Source organism: Erythrolamprus reginae, chromosome 6 (genome assembly GCF_031021105.1).
Source record: "Erythrolamprus reginae isolate rEryReg1 chromosome 6, rEryReg1.hap1, whole genome shotgun sequence".
In the NCBI taxonomy this organism is placed as follows: Eukaryota; Metazoa; Chordata; class Lepidosauria; order Squamata; family Dipsadidae; genus Erythrolamprus; species Erythrolamprus reginae.
In genome coordinates, this window is record NC_091955.1 from 64,279,593 (window position 1) to 64,306,891 (window position 27,299).

At 39.5% G+C, this 27,299-nt stretch overlaps 1 protein-coding gene across 3 annotated transcripts; it reads left to right on the forward strand.

Moving 5' to 3' along the window:
- The first annotated feature begins 4,078 nt into the window (after positions 1-4,078).
- SLC25A17 (solute carrier family 25 member 17) lies at positions 4,079-27,190 on the forward strand. Of its 3 annotated transcripts, none has more exons than XM_070756090.1 (10): positions 4,079-4,160; positions 4,440-4,542; positions 9,591-9,651; positions 10,443-10,509; positions 11,614-11,765; positions 15,335-15,451; positions 21,372-21,517; positions 21,682-21,777; positions 23,278-23,360; positions 25,536-27,190. In XM_070756090.1, exons 2-10 carry the CDS (start codon positions 4,489-4,491, stop codon positions 25,681-25,683), a joined length of 924 nt encoding a protein of 307 aa, XP_070612191.1. In that variant the 5' UTR covers positions 4,079-4,160; positions 4,440-4,488; the 3' UTR covers positions 25,684-27,190. The 3 variants fall into 3 exon arrangements, with proteins under 3 accessions (XP_070612191.1, XP_070612190.1, XP_070612192.1); XM_070756091.1 differs by lacking the exon at positions 4,079-4,160 and adding an exon at positions 6,898-6,999 and having other exon boundaries at positions 4,367-4,542; XM_070756089.1 differs by lacking the exon at positions 4,079-4,160 and having other exon boundaries at positions 4,344-4,542.
- Positions 27,191-27,299: the final 109 nt, after the last annotated feature.

The window sequence follows — 27,299 nt, forward strand, 5'->3', positions numbered from 1 at the left end:
GAGAAGTGAAATGTTCTCAAAGAAAAAAAAAAGTCCAGTTGCCGCCTGAAAAAAAAAAATCTTTGAGATATACTATAGATGTATCAGCTTGCTGTGTACATACAGTTGAATTCTATTGATCCAGTTGGATCAAAAGTGAAAACATTTTTGCTGAGCAATAGGCACATGTTAGAAGTGTCTGAGCTCTAGACCATTTTCTGGTCCTTCACTGTTGAGCCAAGGAATATGCTTCCTAGCCCAGGCTTTATATTTCCAAATTCCTCATTGATTTCAATTTTCCAAGACTTCCTTTTAATCCCAAGGGAGAGGCTGTGGGATAGATGAAAAAGACCATCAATACACAAAAAATTAATGCTTCTCTTTCTCAATTCTAAAACTCAAAATTTCAACAAAATAAATAAAAATTCACTGTTCAAAAAGTGAAGGGTTTGGTGATTATTTTCCCTGGATCATCTATCTCGAGCTGTCATTTCATCCTCCAGCTACTATGCCTTAAGGTTGTCAAGGTTGAAGATGCTCATGCTTTTTTCAGATCTTACCACTTTTCAACTTGCCAAAGAACTGGGGAGAGGGAGGGGGGAGATGGAATGCAGAGGCTCCAGACATCAGCCATGAGAGCTAAGTATCTACCAAGGACACTTCTGCAAGTGTTGGCCAAAACAAAAGATTGATTCATAATTGGACAACATGACCTGTTCCATGGGAGGAAGAGAGAATGCTATTCTTTAAATATGCATGCAAGCTTGCGCAGGAAAAGTTAGAGATGAATTTTGAATCTTCAGTTATGAAATTATGTATTCAATAAAGTTTTGGTTTTGGGATTTTGAAATTCCAGAGTGTACTTCTGTTGGGTTCATTAGTCAAAATGTTGACAGTTGTATTCTAGCCATTCTACTTATAATTGTATATTTACACAGACTTTCAGGCACTCTTGCTTTCTACATATCTCCCCACTCATGTATTAGGTTGAGTGGTCCGGCTTAGAGAACTTTTTAAGTCAACCTGCCTTAATAAAAGTTACTGGTGAGCTCCATCCCAAAGATTTGTATTGAGCAGTTCTGAAAATGCCAGAAGTGTTCTTAAGCAGTGGATTTGGGACATAATTTTTAAATTATTTTAAGTTGGGTTTCACTTTGATCAAACTGGATTATTGTCCTTTGCCATTAAAGCAAATCTCTTTTCAGCAAAACATAATGCCCTGTGGAGATGACTCAGTAATATCTGAGCCATATTCTTTTTCCAGTCTCAGGAAGTCCCAGATGATTTTCATACTTCCTATCCTAAAGAAATTCCCTGGAAGAGAATTGGATTTCTATTTGTTATTTCTCCTGTCTCATCACTTCCAAGGTTGCTCAATGTTATACTTCCATGCCATACTTTTTTGTTTTGCTTTTTATTTAGTTATTTATCAGCCTTTATTATTTTATAAATAACACAAGTCAGTGAAAATCCTTAATATCCCTCCTTCCTCCATTTTCCCCAAATTACAACCAGGAGGAGTACAGTAGTTGAGTATTGAGAGAAAAATTGGCCCCAAATCACCTAGCTGGCTTTCAGTACTACTGTACTGTATACCAAACTAGAATTTATTGTCTCCTTGTTTCTATCCTGGTTCCTTAACCAAGGATTTTATTAATATCCATCCTTCCATCCATGTTTTATTTGTATTGAACACTAGATTTATTACTATAATAAATGATTAATTGAAGAAGTCTCATAAATCATTGTCAGGATTAGCCATTTGTGTGAAATTTCAAATGAGCATGTTGAATCTCTGCTTAATTTTATCTGTTGCCCTTGTGCAGTTGCTTAATAGGCAAAATATAAAATTAGTGGTAATCATTATGGATGTTACCAGAATGTAGTTTACAGCAATGATTCTCAAACCTACACATTTGTTGAATATTTGAATAATGTAATAATAAATATTAAACCCATTAGAATCTAACAAAATATTCTTCATGAAAAATCCTATATAGTTAAAACAAATGAAGTTAGAATGATATTTAAAATTTTTGCAAATATCTTCTGTACATGGCAAATAATTTTGATTTTTGAATCAGAGAGCATCTTGAGGAACCCCCAGGAACCCTTTAATTAATACTGGCTTAAGGAATGTCTTTACCAGCACTTCATGTTGTGTTTGGTATAAAGCTAGTACTACTGTTGAGTGACATCCCAAAGATATTCCTCTCAATCAGAATAGAGTTGGAAGTGACCTTGGAGATTTAATAGTCCCGTTCCCTGTTCAAGCAGGAGAACCTATACCATTTCAGACAAATGACTCTCCAGTCTCTTCTTAAAAACCCAGTGATAAAGTACCCACAACTTCTGAAGGTAAGCTGTTCCACGGTTAATTGTCCTAACTGTTAGGAAGTTTCCTTAATTCGAGGTTGCTCCTCTCCTTTATTATTTTCCGTCCATTGTTTCTGGTACTTTTGAAAATAAATTGTCCCCCTCTTCTTTGTGGCAGCCTCTCAAATACTGGAATAATGCTGTGATGTCCCCCCTTGTCCTTTTCTCACGACTAGCCAAACTGAAATACTTCAACCGTTCATGTTTTAGTCACCAAGCCTTTGATCATTTTAGTTGTTCTTCTTCACACTTTTCCCCAAGTCTCAGCATCTTTTTTTGTAACTAGGACGATCCTCTCAGTTACTGGTTTTGAGCCAGGTTTCATCCTCCCAGCTTATTTTGTTCACAACAGGTTTGACTTTAAAGTAGCCTTTTCAATGCTTCCTTTTTTGGCTTTAAATTCCACATGAAATATATCCTTCTTGGGCAAACTTTTGACCTGCCTTCATGCATTATTCTTCCTTTCGCTAATGACCACCCATTTTCAATTGTACCTCTCTCTCAAATAGCAAGGCCACAAGAGGAACAGAATAAAAGAGTTGGAAGGGACCTTGTAGTCATCTAGTCTAATGGTCCTCAACCAGTGGTCCGTGAGAAAATTTTGGTGGTCCGCAGAAAAATTATTTGCATTTTTTATATTGCACTAAATACTATTTATCTTTTAAAAACATTCATACTAATGGTCCATGGGATTTAAAATTATGAATTTAGTGGTCCTTGGGGTCCAAAAGGTTGGTGACACCCGATCTAGTCCCCCCCCTGCTCAAGGAAGAGACCCTACACCAGTGATGGCAAACCTATGGCACACGTGTCACAGGTGGCACAGAGGCATATAGAGCCGGGGTGGCACAGCAGGTAGAGTGTTGTACTGCAGGCCACTGAAGCTGACTGTAGATCTGAAGGTCAGCGGTTCAAATCTCATCACCGGCTCAAGGTTGACTCAGCCTTCCATCCTTCTGAGGTGGGTAAAATGAGGGCCCGGATTGTGGGGGCAATAGGCTGGCTCTGTTAAAAAGTGCTATTGCTAACATGTTGTAAGCCGCCCTGAGTCTAAGGAGAAGGGCGGCATAAAAATAGAATAAATAAATAAATAAATAAATAAATATGAGGTCTTATGAAGCGTTGCCCTATGTCAGCTCCAGTGTGCATGTGTACGTTGACCGCCTGATTTTCAGCCATTTTCACTCTGCCCATGCTTCAGGAAAGCCTCCTAAACCCCTTTTCGCCATCCTTGGGGTTCAAGAAACCCTCCTGAAGCTTGGGGATGGGGAAAAACAGTCCAACAGGAAAACTTCCAATTGGTCTGTTGGGCTATTTTTCACTCTCCCTAGGCTTCAGGAGGCTTTCCCGAACCTTGGGAAAGCAAACAGCAGCCCAATGGGCCAACTGGAAGTCCAGACGCTTCATTGAGGCCTGTGCACATGCATGGGGGAGGGGCGGTACAGGTGGAGGTTGTCTGCATGTTGCAGAAGGGAAGGCACTGCATTATGAGTGTGAGCACACAGCACACGCAAACGCATCTTTTGGCACACGAGCCAAAAAAAAGGCTCCCCATCCCAGCCCTACACCGGGGTAGGCAAAGTTGGCTCTTTTATGATTTGTGGACTTCAACTCCCAGAATTCCTGAGCGAGCATCACTAGCTCAGGAATTCTGGGAGTTGAAGTCCACATGTCATAAAAGAGCCAACTTTGCCTACTCCTACCCTACACCGTTTCTGAGAGACTCCACTCTCCTCTTGAAAATTTCCAACGAAGAAAGCAACCACAACCTCTGAGAAAGCTCTTTATTTTGCTTTCCGCAACAGGTAAAGGAAAACACGGCTAAACAGTCACTAACAGAACACCTTGGGTTTAAATTGCTGGGGGGGGGGGGGTGTTAGGGGTGAGCGGGATATGCAGAGCGCGAGCCCGGACGGCCTTTCTCCCTCACGGACATTTTTCTCGAGCCGCGTAAAGGGCTGCCCTGTGATTGGCGGAGCGCAGGAGACGTCACGTAGTACGGCAGCGGCCTGGGCCGGAGGTGGTGCCGGCGATACGTTGCTTCCCTCTCTAGCTTCTCCGTTTCTCTGCTCTCTTTCATGCAGCCCGGGGAGATCGCAGCGGCGGCAATCGGGCCCTGCCAAAGGTGGAGCGATGGCCAGCGTTTTCTCCTACGAGAGCCTGGTCCATGCCGTGGCTGGAGCTGTGGTGAGTTTGGCTGCGGAAGAAGCGGGTGCGAGGAAGACCCGGAAGGGTGGGTGGGCAGGGTTTGGCTGGAATTTATAGGACAGGCACGGGGATGGAGAGGCTTGTTCCCCCTGCTTTCGGTGCATTGGGTTAGAACAGGAGTAGCAAAGTTGGCTCTTCTATGATATGTGGACTTCAACTCCCAGAATTACTGAACCAATCATGCTAGCTCAGGAATTCTGGGAGTTGAAGTCCACATGTCATAGAAGAGCCAACTTTGCCTACACCTGGGTTAGAATAATAAAACTGCTGTTAGCTTTTGAAGTCGAGCTGTCTTCCTAATTTTTTGTCTCTTGCGGGATGCCTGTTAGTCTGAACTGTTATCCTAAGTATCCTTTGCCATTTACATATTTATGATTTACTGTTACGTTCCGTTTGCACCGGATCCTGAAGAGCAGAGGTTATCAATAAAGCCACTGCTGCGGAGGAAAAGATTACATTTTTCGTCCCGAATGGTTTCATTAAAAAATGAGTGCAGCTTTAAATGGTATGCAAAAGTTTATTGCAGTCTTTAAAGAAAGGCTGATACTTTCAAGGTCTACTTTATTTTCTGCCTTCAGTTATTTGTAAAGCTAATAAGACAAGATGCAGACAAATACATAAAATGAAACCTTATTAGTTGTACAACACATTGGATTAAATGTCCACTTTCTTGTCTGTTTTCACCTAATTGCAAATCTGTTGATCGATGACTAGGGTCCAAAATCTTGTCAGGATTGCCAATGTTTATTACTGAACCTGAAATCTGACTTGGTGGATAATTTGGCTTTTGTTTTAGAGGTCACTTTAAATTTATCTCATGTACAAAATAATATTTCAGTTTGTAATTTCAATGTATACTAGTTTCTCTTCAGATCCATTGATGTCTTATCAAATTGGTGTCAGCTCTTAGCATTCATATAGGTTTTTCTTCCAAAATTCAGGGCTATAATCAGAATAGGAAAAGGTTCCGGATTTTTGTTATTATTCTTCACTTTAAAAAAAAAAGTCTAGGAACTTTGTTAGCAAAGTTAATTCAGCCTTCTATTCTTCTGAGGTCAGTAAAATGAGGACCCAATTTGTTGGCAATATGCTGACTGTAAACAGCTAAGAGAGGGCTATAAAGCACTGTGAAATGATACAGGGTGCGTTCTAAAAGTAATGCAATTATTTTTTTAAAAGTAATTTATTGAACAGATTTGCACAAACACTTAAAATTCTTCAAAGTACTGTCCTTGGGCCTCTACACATTTTTTCCAGTGACTCTGCCATGACTGGTGCGTGCCCTGGAAGGCGTCTTCGGGGACCTCTCATAAGGTCTTCGTCACGGCTGATTGGATCTCTTCTATGGACGAAAAATGGGTTCCTTTCAGGGCTGAGAACAAAAAGAAGTCTGCTGGGGCGATGTCAGGACGATAGGGGGGGATGGGGCAGCATTGGCACCTGGTGTTTGGCCAGGAACTTGCGGACTCGTAGCGCATTGTGGCAAGGCGCATTTTTCATCCATAGAAGAGATCCAATCAGCCGTGACGAAGACCTCGAAAGAGGTCCCCGAAGACGCCTTTCAGGGTGTGTACCGGTAATGGCAGAGTCACTGGAAAAAATGTGTAGAGGCCCAAGGACAGTACTTTGAAGAATTTTAAGTGTTTGTGAAAATCTGTTCAATAAATTACAGTACTTTAAAAAAAAGATAATTGCATTACTTTTGGAACGCACCCTGTATATAAGTCTAAGTGCGATTCATGTTTTGTCTTAATAGCTTCTAGGATTACTTCTTTAATACACTTCATCAACATGCCTGTTAAAAGGAATTTTAATATTTTTATTTATATTAATATATCACTACAGGAATACAAGAATCAGAAACTGCAGTTTGCATATCAAATGGATTATAATTATTTATCATGTTTATAGATCATTTTAATAAAACATGTAATGTACAATACAAGAATCAACATAGATGGTACAGCTCTTTATTATCAATGGTCCAGATTAAACAATGTACACATTATTCCCCCTATTATAGTCTCTTCCACTAGAGTAAGTTCAGAACTCTAAATAAAGCATGCTGTCATTTTCATATGTCACCTTCTATGATGAGTTCTTTTTGTTAAATGCTACATCCAAAAGAGGGGTATATTTTTTCTTCCTTTTATTATAAGGCATTTTTTATTATACCAAAACACAGTGATCCTTAAACAGAATGCATGATACTTCCTTATTTCTTACCCATGATGCTATTTTACATATTCTGTGTTACTTCTAAGGATTTTTATGTTTGGCTTCTATGAATATTCACAAAATCTTTGATCTCTCCACCCCCCTTCTCCTTTACAGACATACAGTGGTACCTCGAGATACGAGTTTAATTCGTTCCGGACCTGGGCTCTTAAGTCGAGCAGCTCTTATCTCGAATGACTTTTCCCCATAGGAATTAATGTAAATAATTTTAATTGGTTCCAGCCCTCAAAAAACTCACAAAGTTAGTCTAAATTATGCAGAAAGATATGTTTTTAATGAAGAAATGTACATGTACATATAAATGAATAATGAAGTTTCTTTCACTTAACTTGTAAACTTTCTTAAACTTTTAAATTTACATATGTTCAACTTCTCTGCCACCCAATCCTGTAGGACAGAGGTCCCCAACCCTTTTTGCACCAGGGACCGGCTTTAAGCAATCAAGAGAGGAATGGGTGACTGAATGGACGGAGGGTGGGAAGGAAGGAAGGAAAGAGGGAAGGGACAGGAACAGAGGAAGGAAGGAAGGAAGGAAACTTATGAAAGGGGAGAGTAAGAGAGGAATGAGTGAAGGGAGGGAGGGAGGGAAGAAGGTGGGAAGGAGAAAGAAAAGAAGAAATAGAGGAAGGGAAGGTAAAAGAGAGAAAGAAAAAGAGCAAGAAAGAAAGAAAGAAAGAAAGAAAAAGAAAGAAAGGGGGAAGGGACAGGAACAGAGGAAGGAAGCAAGGAAACTTATGAAAGGGGAGAGTAAGAGAGGAATGAGTGAAGGGAGGGAGGGAGGGAAGAAGGTGGGAAGGAGAAAGAAAAGAAGAAATAGAGGAAGGGAAGGTAAAAGAGAGAAAGAAAAAGAGCAAGAAAGAAAGCTGCAAGCACCCCCCCGAGCCCCCCAGGCCGGCTGCAACCTTTTAAAACACGCGCGCCGCTTCGCAGCTGTCTCCTGAAGCCGAACGCGGAAGTTAGCGTTTGGCTTCAGGAGACAGCTCCTTGGCGCTTGTATCTCGAATTTGGGCTTGTAAGTAGAACAAAAATATCTCTCCCCTCCCAGCTCTTATCTCGAGTTGCTCTTAAGTAGAGCAGCTCTTATGTCGGGGTTCCACTGTATTTGAATTACTTATATATGTGAAAAGATATTGCAGTGCTTAACTATATTTTCCTTAGTTGTAATTATAACCACCTCTTAACCAATATTTAGATACATTAAAATTAGCTGGCTTTGTTGTTGGATTATGATTCAATATTTCCAGCCAAGTACAAATTGGTGCCATCCTTACCTCTTATGGAACTTAAGCATCTTATACTATTTTTCCCTAGGAAGGGAAAAAGTTCTTTATCAGCTGTTGGGTGGCTGTTACTTGTCAGTTTTACTTTTGAATCTGAATTGATTGATTGATTGGTTGGTTGATTGGATTTATATGCCGCCCCTCTCCCTCCCTCTCCCACACTGACATTTACACCTCTTTGTCTGGCATTTCCTCTTCTTTCATTTGCAACCTTAATTTCTTCTGCTGTCCCAAAAATTACTATTGCCCATCTCAGAATACAGTATACAGTACACCCATTTCTAAATACTGAAGACATCTTTCTGTAGGAGCACAGGTGTGGCCCAGCTACTCATGCTGTCTTACAGGTATGGGAGGGTGTTTCTGGATAAAAAGAAGGAAAGAAAAGTTGCACAGTCAAGGAAAGCAGTTAAATATAATAGTTCAAGACTGATTTGCATGTGAAATGTGAGCAGTCTTTATTTACCCATTCTATTATAACTTGTTTAGACCTGCATAGGTAGAACAAGAATGAGAAAAACATAAAATTATTTCATGTGCTCATTGTCTTCTGGTGCATGGATTTAAAGTTTATCAGGTTACTAAATAAGTTTCACATTTCTTATGTGTCTGAATAATTTTGATAATCAAATAAGAAATTACACTATATCTAATTGCTTGTATGGACATGTGCTTAAAAGTTTGTGAATCTTTTTTTGTTTCAATATTTTTGCATAACTATGATTTTATAGTTTTGAAATATTATTTAAAATGTGATCTGTGGGCCACATTTTTAATGGGCAGTTGTATGCAGATTTAAAAAAATAAATATTTTCATTGCAATATTTTTATTGCCATAAAAATATTGCCATGAAACAGAACCACAAAGTTCTATTTAAGTTGAAAGTGAATTTATGTACAAGAAGCTTTTTCACTGGCATATTTCATAATATTTGATGTAGCTTACTTTCAGACAATGATTTAAAAATATCCTCTTGAGTTTGCCCAGTTTTGTGCTATTTCCTGCACAATATGCCACACCATTACCGTAATTAAGTCTGGTTACTTATTTATCAATTTTATGGCAATATTTTTATTTTATTATATATGTTCTTATTTTCGATCCAATTTTAGTCATTTATTTATTTATTTATTTGTATGCCGCCCCTCTCTGCAGACTCAGGGCGGTTAACAACAGCAATAAAACAGCATATAATAATAATCCAATACTAAAACAGTTAAAAACCCTTATTATAAAACCAAACATACGTACAGACATATCATGCATAAAATTGTAAAGGCCTAGGGGGAAAGAGTATCTCAATTCCCCCATGCCTGGTGGCAGAGGTGAGTTTTAATTGTTTTCCTGATACACATACAGATGTATGATTGGTTCTGCTATTGGATATTTTACTTTATCTGCTTAAACAGCTGCCATAAACTTATTTGAATTAATATAGGTCATTATAGATTTGCAAAAAAATCTTCATGCTCTACATAGTTATTTTTTGTGTGTGTTAAATGTTTTAGGGTAGTGTGACAGCAATGACAGTATTTTTTCCTCTGGATACAGCTAGACTAAGACTTCAAGGTGAGCAACCCATTCTTTTACATTAACCTTTGAGAATATTATATATGACTTACCAACTTGTGTTTGCATTTATATCTTAAAATTTGTTCAGGGTAATAGCTTATCTTCTTTATTTTGCTAGCTGTTAGTATATTTTTGTATTTATTTTGTTCACTCTATTTTTGCTTGTTTTTTAAAGTTTTGTTGGTCATTGTTCAAATACATGTTATTGATCTGTTTTATCCAATAATTTTCAGAGGGACCTAGGCTATAATTTTACCTATTGACGTGTAAGTGGCAACTAATGCATTTTATGGCTGACCAGGGCTTTTTATTGATTTCAAATTACCGGTACCCCCAAAATAACCATTTTGCAAAGTATATTGATTACAATATGTCTCTGTTGTGATCATTTTTAGAAAATGGAACTTGCAAAATTTCTGCTACCTTGGAAACCTTTCAGATTCCTAACTAAACTGATGAATCTCCTTAGTATGATATTGTTAGAGTCATTAGAGAAAAGACTCATTAACAATATTATTTTGTGTTTCTAAACTGCATGAAGATACAATCTGGATGTTCTAAATATTTATTATTCTTTATTAGCAGTACTGTAGATATGAAAGAAAGTTATACGTATTCACATGGCAAATGAACCTTTTAGCAAAATACAGTAACCTCAGTTTGAGAAAAGATTAAATAAATAATGCACTTTTACTTCTGCCCTAGCTTCCCCATCATGTTAAAAGATGATCTCAAAGCAGTGTTGAAATATATTAAATAACTTTTAAAAAAGATTTATTGTTTTCCAGTTGATGAAAAACGAAAATCAAAAACCACACATGCGGTTCTTTTGGAGATAATTAAAGAAGAAGGCATGTAAGTACAGGGCTATTTTGCTTCTGTGGAGAAGTTACAATGTGTACAGTACATCCTCCTAAATTTCAATTAAGTAATTTGAATACAGTAGTTATAATTTAAACAGAACCATTAGAAACTAAACCATAATTTTAAAAAAACACACACACACACAAAATTAAAATTAAAAAAAGAATTGATGAACACATTTTTCTTTGCATTTCAAAACACTATTAAAATTAAAAGTCAGGTTTAATCTTACATATTAAGGGACTTGCTGCAATATTGTTTCTTCAAGAAGAATTTTTAGGCAGGAACTGCATTGGCTGAAATCTTGCCTGAATAAATTGGCCTATACAGTATATCTGTCATATAAAAACATTTGCGATGAGTCTAGTATGGGTGGACTTCAAAAATTTCAGCAATGGCTTCTCTGTCCAATTGCTTGGTGGGTGTGGCCATGGTGGGCGTGGCCTTCCAGAGGACCGCTTTTCTCCTTCTTTGAGCCTCTGCGCAGGCCCTGCACTTAACTTCTCGCTCAAAATGGGCCATGTGGAGACTCATGGGAGGGTGGGGTGAGGTGGGAGGGTGGAGTGAGGTGGGAGGGGCCAGCCGTGGGTGGGATTTAGATGTTCTCCATAACGTTACCTATCAGTTCTCCTGAACCCAGGTGAACCAATAGCAGCTCGCCCCTGGAATGGACCATTTTTAATTATATAATTATAGTATGTTAATTTTTAAAATGTGCCTCCAAAAAATGGAGGAAATACTTGAACATGAAACAATGTGTTTGAATTAGATGATTCTTGCCTTCAAAGTAGAATTGTATTCCTTTTAATTTTTCCAATAATATTTCCTCTTGGGTTACTGTATTTTCATAGTTATTCAGAAATAAGTATGTTCAGCTAAATTTAGTCCTGACTATAGAATTATATTCCATTAAATATAGTTAATAAGTATTTATATATATTTTATTTTGTCACTTGGTGTCTTGAACAGTTAACCCAAAATCTTTTGGTTAGTATATATATTTAATTGATTAGGTTTGGAATGTGGTGCAGATATGTTTTTTTGCTATGATGATTGCATTATTTTCATTTTTTGCTTTTGTTATTTGTCCTTTAGCATTGCACCGTATCGAGGGTGGTTCCCTGTTATCTCCAGTCTTTGTTGTTCCAACTTTGTCTATTTCTATACATTTAATAGTTTAAAAACTCTTTGGGCTAAAGGTCATCATTCAACTACAGGAAAGGACTTGATTCTTGGGGTGGTTGCAGGTAATAAAATCCTATTAGAAATTTATTGACTTTGGGATATGGATTAATTTATTCATGAACTTAAAATAATGATGTAGTAAATGTATTTTTAACTTAAAAGAATTTGTCTCATTTCCTCTTTTCTAATTTTACTTGTCTTAGATTTTTCACTTTTGTAGAGCGGAAAGTTTCTCTTCATTTCATTATCTTATTTTTGAAAATGAGCATCTGCTGAGTTGATGTGTATACTCATATCTTTGGAAAGTCATTCACTTGATATTAGAAATGAAAACTCATATTTTTATGAAATATTTTCATATACTGTGAATGGTAACTGAATATATATGCCCTCATCACCTCGAGGCTCGACTACTGTAACGCTCTCTACATGGGGCTATCTTTGAAAAGTGTTCGGAAACTTCAGATCGTGCAGAATGCAGCTGCGAGAGCAATTATGGGCTTCTCCAAGTATGCCCATATCACTCTAACACTCCGCAGTCTGCATTGGCTGCCGATCAGTTTTCGGACACAATTCAAAGTGTTGGTTATGACCTATAAAGCCCTTCATGGCACCGGACCAGAATATCTTCGGGACCGCCTCCTGCCGCATGAATCCCAGCGACCGGTTAGGTCCCACAGAGTGGGCCTTCTCCGGGTCCCGTAGACTAAACAATGTCGTCTGGCGGGACCCAGGGGAAGAGCCTTCTCTGTGGGGGTCCCGACCCTCTGGAACCAGCTCCCCCCTGAGATTAGGATTGCCCCCACCCTCCCTGCCTTTCGTAAACTCCTTAAGACCCACCTTTGCCGTCAGGCATGGGGGAACTAAAACACCTCCCCCTTGCCCATGTTGTTTTGTTGATTGATTGACTGTGTGCCTGTTTTTTATATATACTGTTTTTTATGAGATTATTAATTTAAATTGGAACTGGATGGGTGGGCATTGGATTTGGTATTGTGTACTGTACTGTTTTTTATTATTGTTGTGAGCCGCCCCGAGTTTGCGGAGAGGGGCGGCATATAAATCCAATAAACCTAAACCTAAACCATATATACCCATCCTCCCGAGGTGGGTAAAATGAGGACCCGGATTGTGGGGGCAATAGGCTGGTTCTGTTAAAAAAGTGCCATTGCTAACATGTTTGTAAGCCTCCCTGAGTCTAACGAGAAGGGCAGCATAAAAATCGAATAAATCAATCAATAAATCAATGAAGGAAGGAAGGAAGGAATATATAACAGAATATAACAGAAAGTGAAAATGTATATTATGAATTTAACAGCTCATATTTTCCAAAGCAATTTTTTTTTGGACAAATTTGATATTTATCTGATATTATTTATGCTGTAGAATACCATACATGTTTCTGATTCTGCAATATTTCTTATGCGTGTGTGTGTTTACCTATCAAATTTATATAGCCACCCATTTCACAAATATGACTCTGTGGAGCAGGGATGGGCAATTAATTTTGCCATGGGGCCGCATGAGAAATTGGAATGGTTTTAGAGGTCTGGATTAATATAATTAACTCAGTTCTACCCAATACTGTATATTATTGGGTAGAACTGAGTTAATTATATTATAATTATAAATTATATGTAATTATATATTATAATTATAAATTAATTGCCCACCCCTTCCTTCCTTCCTCTCTCCATTTCTCCTTCCTTTCTTCTCCAGATGGAGAGAAGCTTCTGTCTCTCTGATTTTTTCTGCCTTTCATTTCTGCTTTTGGGCAGTTCTTTACTTCCCTTTCAAAATATTCCTTTCAGGTTCCTCTCTTCAACTGACCTACATTGTCAGTTGAGAAAACATAGTGGAGGCTTTGCCTGAAACTAGCTTTGGATTCCTTTCTTCCTCCCCCCCCCTTTTTTCCCTCTGAGAGGTGGGGTGGGGGTGTTTGCTTTAAATTTCTTGGAAAGGCCAATGAAACCAATGAACAATTAAAAAATGAACATTTATTGGACTTTTGCAAAAGGGCATGGAAAGAGAATTTCTCCTTCCTTTCTTCCTCCATTTCTTCCTTCCTTCCTTCCTTCCTTCCCTCCAACCTCCATGGGCCGGTCACAGACAGTGGGCGGGCCGCATCCGGCCCCCAGGCCAACTTTGCCCAGGTCTGCTGTGGAGTGTATTATGAAGCGAACAGTCAAAACCATCTAAAACAGTGTTTCCCAAACTTTTTCAGTCCACTGCCCCCTTGGTGCTACAAATTCATCCTCAGTGCTCCCTACCTCCACATCCTTCAGGTGTATATGGCTTGGTGGTCAGGTAACTGGGTTGGTATAGCCAACTTATGTGGTGAAACTCATGTAACAATGCTCTTGCTTAGCAACCAAAATTTTGGCCTCAATTGTGGTCACAAGTCTTTCCTTCCTTCCTTCCTTCCTTCCTTCCTTCCCCTTCCTTCCCCTTCCTTCCTCTTCTTCCTTCCTCTTCCTTCCTCTTCCTTCCCCTTCCTTCCTTCCTTCCTTCCTCTACCTTCCCCTTCCTTCCTTCCTTCCTCCCTCTTCCCTCCTCTTCCTTCCCCTTCCTTCCTTCCTTCCTTCCTTCCTTCTGTCTTTCCGTCTCTATCACTTTCTTCTGTAGTAGAAAGCAACCTCACCCAAGGCAAGTACCTTGTGACAGCAGCTATGAAATGCCAGCACTGTTGCATGTTTATTGATCTGTATTATTTATTTTGGTTAATTATTTATTCTAACTTGTGATGTTATGTGCCATTTAAGGTGATCTGAATTTTTGAATCCTTAATTTTATTTAACAGTTTAGCACTTCTGATTTTCTCTGATTTCATGATGAAGAATAATGTGGGAAGTTGCATCAAGTTGGAAAAATATTTGGAAATAATTAGGTGTGCACCTGTTGTGAAAAACAAACTTGTTTTTCTTGTCTTGCTCAATGAAATGTGTAATAATTGGTAAAAACCCAAAATAAAGCAAGCTCAATGGACGTCTTTGAACTAAAGAAATTTTTGGATGAGAAGCAAAACCAAGAAAATCCATTTGCCTTTTTTATTTCACATTAATTTCAGTCTAGATTTTTGAAGTACAATGATACCTCTACTTACGCACTTCATTCGTTCCGTGACCAGGTTCTTAAGTAGAAAAGATTGTAAGAAGAAGCAATTTTTCCTATAGGATTCAATGTAAAAGCAAATAATGCGTGCGGTTGGGGAAACCACAGGGAGGTGGAGGCCCTGTTTCCTCCCAGGAGATTCCTAGAGAGGCCCCATGCAGGCTTCTCCCTGCCTTTTCTGGCCCTGTTTCCTCCCAGGAGATTCCTAGAGAGGCCCCACAGAGGCTTCTCCCTGCCTTTTCCGGTTACAGTTTTGAAGGCTCAGGTTTGTAAGTGGAAAATGGTTCTTAATTAGAGGCAAAAAAATATTGAACATCCAGTTCTTATCTAGAAAAGTTCGTAAGTAGAGGTGTTCTTAGGTAGCCACTCTACCTAAGTGGCTAAGTGGCTAAGGTAACATAGGGAATACCCCTGTATTCTCAATGTTACCTCTTCTACTTTATAAATTCAAGTTAAAAAATTAATTTTAATTTTAATTTTTGAGGTTTGTTTTTACTGAATTTTGCTTCTGTTTCCTTAGGTGTAGTAAATGTACTGTTGACTACTCCGCTCTGGGTGGTAAACACCCGTCTTAAACTCCAGGGGGCAAAATTTAAAAATGAAGATATTATATCAACCAATTACAAAGGCATTGTAGGTAAGTTGTTGGTGTGTGCGCGTGTGATTGCCCTCATCTATTGTAATGTATTTAAATTATGCTTTTTAAACTCCGTATACCAGGGGTGGGTTCCTACCAGTGCGCCCCGGTGCCACCGCTCTGTTAGTGGCCTGCTTATTGCGCAATTTGTGTGCGACAGCTCTGGTGCCATCTTTGCTGGTCTGTGCACGGCGCTACCTTTTTTTCCTAATTTTTTGCACGTTTTTTGCTCTCTGAGCATGCGTAGAAGGCAAATTGTCCCTCTGCGCATGCGCGGAAGCAAAATCGCATAAGAGGACAATAGGAAGGTAAGAGGAATCCGCCCCTACAGTATACCAACAAATTCCTCCACAACTCTCGAGGCAGCATTTTGGCAGTTTTCCTTGCTCATCAAACACCCTGTGCTTTTTGTAGACTTGAAAAAGCTGCTCTGCTTTCAATATCCTAGCAATTGCATGAAAAAAGAACTGATATGAGGATGCAAGGTATTTCATGTTCTTCCACGCACGAGCTATAGTCTCCAGAAATTTCAGCTTTGTTACTGATTTTATTAACATACAGTATATTGTTTATATACCGTATTTTTAGGAGTGTAAGACGCTCTATAGCAGTGTTTCCCAACCTTGGCAACTTGAAGGTATCTGGACTTCAACTCCCAGAATTCCCCAGCCAGCTGGCTGGGGAATTCTGGGAGTTGAAGTCCAAATATCTTCAAGTTGCCAAGGTTGGGAAACACTGCTCTATAGTATAAAACAGAGGTCCCCAACCTTTTTTGCACCAGGGACCGGCTTTAAGCTAGACCAGTTTTCCATGGCCCGGTGGGGGTGGGGGTGGGGGAGAAGTAGGACCTTCCTAACTCCCCCTCCAGCCAAAATCACAAAGCCAGGCAGCCCCCAGCCGCCAAAGGAGCCTCCTGATTCTCCCCGCCCTTCTGTCCCGCTCATTGCCCGTGTCTGGCAGAAGCTGCTGCCCGAGTGCTCTTGGCCGGCGGGATTCAAAGTGCTGGGGTGGGGGGTGTCCCGACAGCCCCCCCACCCCAGTGCTTCGCCTCCCGCTGGGACACCCCCCACCCCAGCACTTTGAATCCCGCCGGCCAAGAGCACTTGGGCAGCAGCTTCTGCCAGACACGGGCAATGAGCGGGACAGAAGGGCGGGGAGAATCAGGAGGCTCCTTTGGCGGCTGGGGGCTGCCTGGCTTTGTGATTTTGGCTGGGGGGGGAGTTAGGAAGGTCCTACTTCTCCCCCCCCAGCCAAGAACTCAAAGCCTATCTGCTGGATACGGGCGATGAGTGGGACAGAGCGGCGCGGAAGCCTCTTGCAGCAGCTGCCACAGCCACCGGCTTCCGCGCCGCTCGTCCCACCCATCGCCCGTATCCAGCAGAAGCTGCTGCCCGAGTGCTCTTGCCCAGCGGGAGGCGAAGCACTGGGGTGGGGGGGCTGTCGGGACACCCCCCACCCCAGCACTTTGAATCCTGCCGGCCAAGAGCACTCGGGCAGCAGCTTCTGCCAGGATTCAAAGTGCTCCGCCCCCCTCCCAGCCTCCGGGCCGCCGCTCGGCTGTCATTTTGTAGAGAAGCGAGAAGCGGAGGAAGAGCTGGATGCTGGAGGTGGCGGAGGAAGGTGAATGCGGCCAGGAGGCTGGGAGGGGGGCGAAATATGGGAGGAGGAGAGAGGCAGCCTCCACGCGAGCTCTGACCAGGCACAGGGCCGTGGAGCTAGCTGTCAGCGGCGCCGCAGACCGGCTGAAAAACCCCAACGGCCCGGTCCTGGTCCGCGGACCGGCGGTTGGAGACCTCTGGTATAAAACACACATTAGTTTTGGGAGGGGAAAAAACAAACAAATTCTGCCTCTGCCTACAAGCAGACATCATTATTCATCTGGCTAACAGCAAATAGCCTGGTCAGCTTCAGCATGTTATCACAGCCTGATTCAGCACGAGCTGCTGATTGGCGGTTGGATTGGCTTCACAGAATACCGCTAATTAGCTGTTCCAGGCTGCAGGGATCGCCACAGCCTATTGCCGCCTCTGCACGTTGTGTTTTTGGCCTCCATCCATTGCGTTTCCGGACTCCGCATGCTCCGTTTTAGACCCGTTCCAGGTTGGGGGATCACCAGAGCGCATGGCACCGATCACCACTTCATTTCATTGTGTTTTTGGGCTTTGCAAGCCCTGTTTTAGACTCGTTTCAGGCTGTGGGGATTGCCACAGCACACCGCCACCAATTGCCACCTCCGTGCATCACGTTTTCAGCAGGAGATACAAAAAAATTAAAAAGAGAAGGGTTTGGTTCAAAGTTCTGCTCAGACTAAAGAAATTGGAGTTTGAGAAGGGTTGATTCTCAGATAGCGGGCGGGCCGGTCACAGACAGCAGGCGGGCCGCCCCTTGCCCAGGTCTGGTCTAGAGCATTGATGGTGAACCTATGGCACACGTGCCACAACTGGCACGCAGAGCCATATCTGCTGGCACGCGAACCTTTGTCCTAGCTAAGGGGTAGACAGAGTTGTCTCTTCTATGACTTGCAGACTTTTAACTCCCTGAATTCCTGAGTCAATCATGCTAGCTCAAGAATTCTGGGAGCTTTTATTTATTTATTTTTATTTATTTATTTATTTATTTAATCCAATACATAATACATATTGAAGAGAATAGATGTTTAGTAATATAACTAAAGAAACGAATAGAATAAAAGATATAAAAGTATAGGTGAACAAATTTGAAAGGAAGAAATGATAAATGAGATAAGGAGAGACAATTGGACAGGGGACAGAAGGCACACTGGTGCACTTATGCACGCCCCTTACTGACCTCTAAGGAACCTGGAGAGGTCAATCGTGGATAGTCTAAGGGGAAAATGTTGGGGGTTAGGGGTTGACACTACTGAGTCAGGTAATGAGTTCCATGCTTTGACAACTTGGTTTCTGAAGTCATATTTTTTACAGTCAAGTTTGGAGCAGTTAATATTAAGTTTGAATCTGTTGCGTGCTCTTGTGTTGTTGCGATTGAAGCTGAAGTAGTCATTGACAGGTTGAAGTCCTCATGTCATAGAAGAGCCAAATTTGCCTACCCCTGCCCTAGCTCAGCTCCAGTGTGCGTGTGTATGCTGACCCGCTGATTTTTGGCTTGCACAGAGGCTCTGGGAGGGCGTTTTTTGCTTCCAGGGAGCCTCTGTGGGAATGGGGTAGGACATTTTTACCCTCCCCAGCTCCAGGGAAGCCTTTGGACTGGGGACGATGAAACACAAGTCTACTGGGCCCAGAAGAAGTTTGGGAACACACCGTTTCTGGCCTCCAGAGGGCTTCCAGGGGGTATGGAAAACTCTTTTCACCCTCCCCAGGCATTGAATTATGGGTATGGGCACTCGTGCCTGCACGATAGCACTTGCACACACTCTTTCGGCACCGAAGGAAAAAAAGGTTGGCCATCACTGGTCTAGGGAAAGCTGGCTTAACCATAAACCAAGAAAAAGTGCCATCTGAGAAATCAGGAAACTGGATACTTGGGGTTTATGACAGGTAAATGACAGATAAAATCTGAACAGAGAAAAGTGACAACCCTGAAAGAGGTAGAAGCCCCCAAAACAAAGATGTTTGCTCTTTTCTGGTTTTGGGGGGATATTATCAAACGTTTATCCCTCTAACACACAGGTCTTCAAACTTGGCAACTTTAAGACTTGTGGACTTCAACTCCCAGAATTCAGTTCTGGGAATTGAAGTCCGTAAGACTTAAAGTTGCCAAGTTTGAGGACCCTTGCTCTAACAGATCTAATGAGAAAAACAGAACCTTCAAAAGTATAGTGGTGCAAGGAATGCCAATAATGCTACTTTTGAAAATAAAAGATGCATTATGTAGGAAGTCAGTATTAAAAGGGACAGATTTCTTCCAAACATTTATTATATAGACAGATGTATCTAATGTAGGCTTAGGTGCAGTGTTTTTTCAAAACCATAAAGGGATGAACCATCCTGTGGTCTATTTGTCAAAGAAATTCCTTCCAAAGAAACAAAAATATGGCACCATTGAAAAGGTTAACCATTAACCTGAGGACGTCTATATAGAAAAACTAAGGAACATAACAGTTCTCAATAAAATCACTACTGTTAAGCTAATTAAATTAATCTTACAGCTTGCATAACATCTTAGAGTATAGAACTTGTTGACAATTCATTGCTGAAAGTGGTGGAGATTATCTAGATTTTTGAGCCTTTATTTTCCTTCTTTTCTTTCTTACTGCCTGATAGAAAACAGAGGACAAGTATTCTCATCAGTCCAGGCAGAAAAAATATTTAACTGTTGAGAATCAGTCTTCCTAATAATTTGATGAGTGAATAGTAAAGGCAGTGTCTGGTTTCATCCAGTTATGACATTGAATAAAAAGGATTACATTGAAGAAGCTTTGGGGAGAAACAAAACGAATGATGCCTATTCAGATCTTTCAGCAGGGAATGAACTAAGTAGTTCAGCAGTGGGTTGCTCGCAGCTTGGACTGGTTAGAACTGGTAATGTTGGCAACAGGAGGCACAGAAACTGAACCTTGTGTGGGTGTGCATGCACCAAGGATATGGAGATCCATGCGCATCTCAACTTTTCCAACCAGGACTGCGTACCGGACTGTCCCTGCAGCAGCCCACTACTGATGACATGGTATCAGAAGTATTACTTTGCAATCAGCTAATTAATCAATCAATCAATGATAGAAGCAAGTAAATCAACCAATTTTCTGCATGCCAAACATCTTTGAACTTAATTTGAGAGGCAGAAGGATTCTTCTTAACTAAATGCTACTTATTTGATCAGTCTTGAATTGCTGAAATAAAAATGAACATTGCTTGGAGTAGTGCGGCATAGAAACACCATAACTAAATGTTGTGGTTGGCTCTGGCCCAGCTCCTGCCCCAAGGACTGTGGATGTGGGGGAGACATCCACATGCTGCAGGCCTGTTTTGCCCCCGGTGGAGTCTGCTGATGAATGCTCCTCTGACAAAGAAGACATGAGTGAAGGGGAGGAGGAGAGTGTGGCAGACAGCTCAGAAGGAGATCAATTATCTCTCTCCTCCTTGGATTCAGAACAAGAGTTAATGATACAGCCACGCATGAGGAGAGCGATGCATAGGCAACAACAACTGAGAGATTATTATCAAAGAAAATGAGGCCACCTGTGGTTGGGTGGGGCTGTGGTAATTAGTGAGGCTGCTATAAATAGCAGCCTGTGGATTTGGCCGTTGTAGAGGATTATCTGATCATTGTGTTTCATGCCTGCTTTGCTGACTTTGATCTTTGTGTGCTGATTTTTCCCTGCTTTGAAACTAAACCAGAGCAAAGTGTGTTTCATTTGTGAAAGAATAAGGACTGTGAATTGCCTCACAGCTGCAAGCTAAGTATCACAGAACTGATAAGGGACTTGTACAAATGACCAATTTGTTTGGAGACAAGTGCTCTTTGCTATACAAAAAGAGTGCTTCGTTTATTTGCATTGTTCGGTATAAAGAACATTGCTTTGAATTTTCAAACGTGTGTGTGTCTGAAATTGTATCTGTGCATTTTTGGGAGGATTCTACCAGAGAGCTCGACAGAACACTAAATCTTTTGAATTATGTCACAATTAAAGGAAAAATTTGAATTGATTCATAAGACAACTTTTGCGTGCTGTAATTTTGTCTGTCCAGTTTTAAGAACTCCCTCACCCTTCCTGTCACCTTGACTTTTATCATTCCAGTTTGCTAACATTTATGCATGATCAATACTGAACAATAGAGTAAAATCTGCTACAATGAGTTCATACACAATTCTTTGAATTCTGATCTAAATTGCCAAATAATTGTAGAACTCTATGACTAATGCTAACCTGGCAGGCTGATCTAATGTATAATTCTGCATCCTCTGTAAGATTCTTATTTCCCTTATTTATTTTTTTAATCAGATGCCTTTCATCAGATAATACGAGAGGAAGGAATCTTGGCTTTGTGGAATGGTACATTCCCCTCACTGCTGTTAGTATTTAACCCCGCCATACAATTCATGTTTTATGAAGGGCTTAAGAGGAAAATTTTAAAAAGACAACTGCAGGTGAGATTCCATGGCTTACAAGAAAGATAATGTTTAACTTTGATCTCAGAAATTGTTCCATCCAACAAAATTGTTATCATTTTGGTTTAGGGTTAGGATGGATTTGAAGGTTCTTAATTTTGTTTTTGCATCCAGATATTAATATTTTTTTCATATTGTTTTAGCTGTCTTCATTGGACGCATTCGCTATTGGAGCAATAGCCAAAGCAATTGCCACTACTCTCACTTACCCTATGCAAACTGTACAGTCAATTTTACGGGTATGTATGAATTATGCCCAATAAGTTTCATTCACATCTTAATTTGTAAACCTTTGTTCCATTTAATAATTCTTAATTTGTTATTAGACAAGCACAACTTTTAACTGAAGCTAACAACGCTCTTAAAATTAGTGTCTCAGACATTCACAATTAGATGTGAATTAATAGTAGTGTATGGCTTCCATAATGGATGCTGCTTTTTGAAAAGTACATTAGCGTACTGGGCTGCATTTATTAATGGTAGGCGGGATTTCTCCTTTGCCTCTCTGCAGACAGCACATTGTCTATTTGTCACTGCTCTTATTTAACCAGGACCCTGACATATATTTCCAGATTGCACAAATTTTGGTGGTTGCTAGTGCTATCTGTGTTAAAGTGATTATACTGAATTTAGAAACATAGAAGACTGACGGCAGAAAAAGACCTCATGGTCCATCTAGTCTGCCCTTATACTATTTCCTGTATTTTATCTTAGGATGGATATATGTTTATCCCAGGCATGTTTAAATTCAGTTACTGTGGATTTACCAACCACGTCTGCTGGAAGTTTGTTCCAAGGATCTACTACTCTTTCAGTAAAATAATATTTTCTCATGCTGCTTTCGATCTTTCTCCCAACTAACTTCAGATTGTGTCTCCTTGTTCTTGTGCTCACTTTCCTATTAAAAACACTTCCCTCCTGAACCTTATTTAACCCTTTAACATATTTAAATGTTTCGATCATGTCCCCCCTTTTCCTTCTGTCCTCCAGACTATACAGATTGAGTTCATTAAGTCTTTCCTGATACATTTTATGCTTAAGACCTTCAACCATTCTTGTAGCCTGTCTTTGGACCCGTTCAATTTTGTCAATATCTTTTTGTAGGTGAGGTCTCCAGAACTGAACACAGTACTCCAAATGTGGTCTCACCAGCGCTCTATATAAGGGGATCACAATCTCCCTCTTCCTGCTTGTTATACCTCTAGCTATGCAGCCAAGCATCCTACTTGCTTTTCCTACCGCCCAACCACACTACTCACCCATTTTGAGACTGTCAGAAATCACTACCCCTAAATCCTTCTCTTCTGAAGTTTTTGCTAACACACCTTTGTGACATAGTCAAAGAAATCAATGAGATTAGTCTGACATGATTTACCTTCAGTAAAGCCATGCTGATTTGGGTCCAATAAGTTATTGTTTTTTAGGTGCTGATTTATCCTCTTTTTGAGTAGAGTCTCCATCATTTGAACTATAACTGATATAACTGATTTAATATAATTTAAAGCATTGTATGTCTTTTTAAAAACAGTTTTACAGGTTTACATGTTTCATTATTTGCTCTCTGGCACAAAGGCCATAATAAGTTTAATTTGCTTATATTTAAGTTATGTACAGGATTATAAAAGCTTGATCACGACATTTTCTATTAACAGCCAAAATATTCCATAATTTTGCGCATTTCTGTAAAGCAGAAATTAAGAGGAAAAAATGTTTATTTATTCATTTTGTCTCCTTTTCAGTTTGGACATCACCGACTGAACCCTGAAAATAGGAGGTTAGGTAGTCTTAAAAATGTCCTTTACCTTCTTCAGCAAAGAATAAAGTAAGCTTTGCATTTTTAACTGGTTTCTACTTAATTCAATTTAATGTCTTAGTAGTTTACTGTAAATTGGGCACTTTGTAAATGGACAGTTACATGGTGATACAGTGGTATCTCGTCTTACGAACGCCTCTCCTAATGAACTTTTTGAGATACGAACCCAGCGTTTAAGATTTTTTTGCCTCTTCTTCCGAACTATTTTCACCTTAGGAACACAAGCCACTGCTGCTGGGATGAAGGGGTTTCTTTTTTTTTCTTTTTTGAAGAAAGAAAAGGGAGGGGCGGCTTGGAGACGGAAAGAGTTTGCATTAACAAAGCTAGGAGAATGGAGTGCTTGCAGAGGCACTGAAAGGGTGTCTTTTGAAGAAAGAAAAGGGAGGGGCGCCCCCCTTGCCTTTCTTCCTTCCCACTCACCCTTTAGCCTAGCCTTGCTTCTTCCACCCGCCCCCTTTCGCTGCTCCTCCCTGCCCTCTGTTCGCCTCCCCTCTAAAGTTTGGGATTTTCCTGAAGGATTTGCACACGCTTTTACATTGATTCCTATGGGAAACATTATTTCGCTTTACGAACTTTTCACCTTACGAACCTTGTCCTGGAACCAATTAAGTTGGTAAGACAAGGTACCACTGTATATTTATTGTACACATACATAAACAAGAACAAAACATTAAATTTTAATAATAAAATAAAAGACCTATAATAAAAGTTGTCCTATTGTCTTAAAATTAGAAGGGACAAAAGAGGTCATCTAGTTCAATATATTGCTTAGCGCACAATCTACTGTAGCAGTGATGGTGAACCTTTTCCTCCTCAGATATCGAAAGTGTGCACATGCGCGACTGCCCACACCTATAATGCAATGTCTCTCCCACACGTTCTGCCCCCTGCACATGCCGTGTGAGCTCCCCTATTTTGGCCTCCCATCCCAAAACAGCAGTGGAAGGGGAGAAATGCTTCCCATCCCCAAACAGAGCTGGGAGGGGGGGAAAACCTTGCATGCCCAAACAGCGCTGGGGTGGACTCTCCAGAGATCTGGGAAGGCAGGGGCTGCAGAAAGTGAGGAGAAAGTATGCGTGTATCTGACCCGAAAACCAGCTGGCCGGCGGGAGGCACGTGCACATGCAATGGAGCTGAGCTTGTCAACAGCTCATGTGCCTGCAGAGCAGGCTCTGTGCGCCACCTGTGGCACATAATAGTAATAATAATAATAATAATAATAATAATAATAATAATAATAATATTTTATTAGATTTGACAGCAGAATTGAGGAGAAGCAGCTAGAGAAATGAGTGAAATACGAAGATCTAAAAATCGAGCTGCAATGACTCTGGCCTAAGCCAGTGAAAGTGGTCCCAGTGGTACTTGGCACGCTGGGCGCAGTGCCAAAGGATCTCAGCGGACATTTGAAAACCATTGGAATTGACAAAATCTCCATCTGTCAATTGCAAAAGGCCGCTTTACTGGGATCGGCAAATGTAATTCGCCGCTACATCACGCAGTCCTAGGTGCTTGGGAAGCGCCCGACTGGTGATGAAATACGAAATCCAGCATAGTGATCTTGTTTGCTGTGTTGTATTGACATAATAATAATAGTAGTAGTAATAATAATAATAATAATAATAATAATAATAATAATAATAATTATTTATTAGATTTGTATGCCGCCCCTCTCTGAGGACTCGGCAGCATGCAATAAAAGAAGAATTTATATTTCTTGCCAGCAGTCAGCAAAAGAGATGATTAAACCATCTCTTTTTCTTTTTGATATTTTATTAATTTTATCTTTCTCTGAATGCCCAATTTGATTAGAAAGATGGGTTATAAATCTGATAGAAACGTTATTACAGTCTTTATTCCATAGAATTCCTAATGATTCTGAGATAATTAATTAAAACCCATCTATTGGAAATACCTTCTCTTTTCCAAGACATAGCTACATCTAGAAGCCCAATGGAAGACACAATCTGCAGTTCATTCTGCTTAATTAGATAAAGCCAATGGGGTACTGGTCTTATTGGCATCTGGTGAAAAGAATGCATCATATCCTTAAATCCTTAGTGAATCTTAATAATTCCATTCAAAGAGTACAAGAGAGCAAAATCGATGTATGTTTGCTATAGAAGGAAGAATTATCTGTGTTTTTTATAAAATAACTATAATGTTTAATATGTTTTTTTATAGGCGCTTTGGATTAATGGGTCTCTATAAAGGACTAGAAGCAAAGCTGCTCCAGACAGTTCTCACCGCTGCACTCATGTTTCTTGTCTACGAAAAACTTACTGCTATTACTTTCACAGTCATGGGGTTAAAACATCCATTAAAGAACTAAAATATTTGACTATGAAACATATAAGACTTAGAGAAAAAAATAGGAATACCTGACAAATGATTGGTGCCATAAACAATTTTATCCCAAGGCCAAAATTTTATTTTACTATGCTTGTATTTTCAATCAAAACTGTTGAATATATTTATATTCTAGTATCTTGAAGGTATCACCCCTTTTCAGTTTTATGTAAAGATTGGGACATTCTTTGATTTATATATATATATAAAGCACTAATTCTCCATTTGCTGTCTGGTGATATTTCAAATATTTGGTGTTAAATGGTCATCTTAATAAGGAGTCCCATAAAGATTTTATTTAAAAAATGTCCTTAGAAGATAAGCTTTAATTGCTAAAGAATGTTTCAGTTTCTTGGAAGAGCTGAGTTGGTTCTCTTATGCTTTCCTATGCAGCAACCTAAGAATTTTGAAGAATGGATTTGAAATTGTTTTTAGCATTTTATTTTATTACCGTTTTAATGCTTAATATTACACCAGGCTTCCCTGGTATGATAAAATTGGATAACATATACTGCTCCAAAAAATAAAGGGAAAAATAACACATCCTAGATCTGAATGAATGAAATATTCTCATTTAATACTTTGTTCTGTACAAAGTTGAATGTGCACAACAGCATGTGAAATTGACTGTCAATCAATGTTGCTTCCTAAGTGGACAGTTTGATTTCACAGAAGTTTGATTTACTTGGAGTTATATTGTGTTGTTTAAGTGTTCCCTTTATTTTTTTTGAGCAGTGTACATATACAGTATACAGAATGTTAATCATGTCAGATTTCTGACATTTAAGAAATTAAAATTATTCCATACATACTCTTCTCCCCCTTCTATTATATGGACCATTTTAACATAAATTGCAGAATTGGTAATTATCTTTTTATACTAGTAGAAGCCCCAACTTTTTAAAAAATTGTAATTAGATGGGATTGTTTCAAACATTGTGATGATTTATTATATATCAAAGTAGGTAACTATGAATCTTGGGTTTACAGTATATGTTACGTCTCTTATTTAATTATGGGAGAATTTAAAACTTCAGTTTTTAAAATTGCATTTTTCCTTTTGTTTTAATCCATGTCAACTTCAAAACATAGGCATAAAAATGGTTTATCATTTTTAATAAATTATAGTTAAGATTTAACTATGCTATTGGTTTAAACAGTATTTCAAGCAATATTTATATATTGTTAATAAACAAAATTAGTTACTGCAGCCATGCTGAAAGAATAAAGATGGAATGTGCAAGTTTATGATTCATTCTTATTGTGATAAACCATAGTATTGTACTATCTGTATATTAAATAAATGCACATATACCCTATTATTAGAACTAATTAAATTTGAAAAAAAGAACCAACCCACAGCAAATAATAAACATTCCATATTGTAACTGTAATAAGTGAAAGACTAAGAATTATTCAAGAATATTTATTACCGGTATTACTCCAGATCCATAATTGATTAATAAAGAATAAACCTGTTTTGAAATTGATTAAGTTATTGTGTTTTGTATGGACTGTTTCTCTTGTGTTGCCAAACGTTAGGTCATCATAACTCTTAATCTGCTTCCAAACAACCTTATGAATCACACACTTTATTAT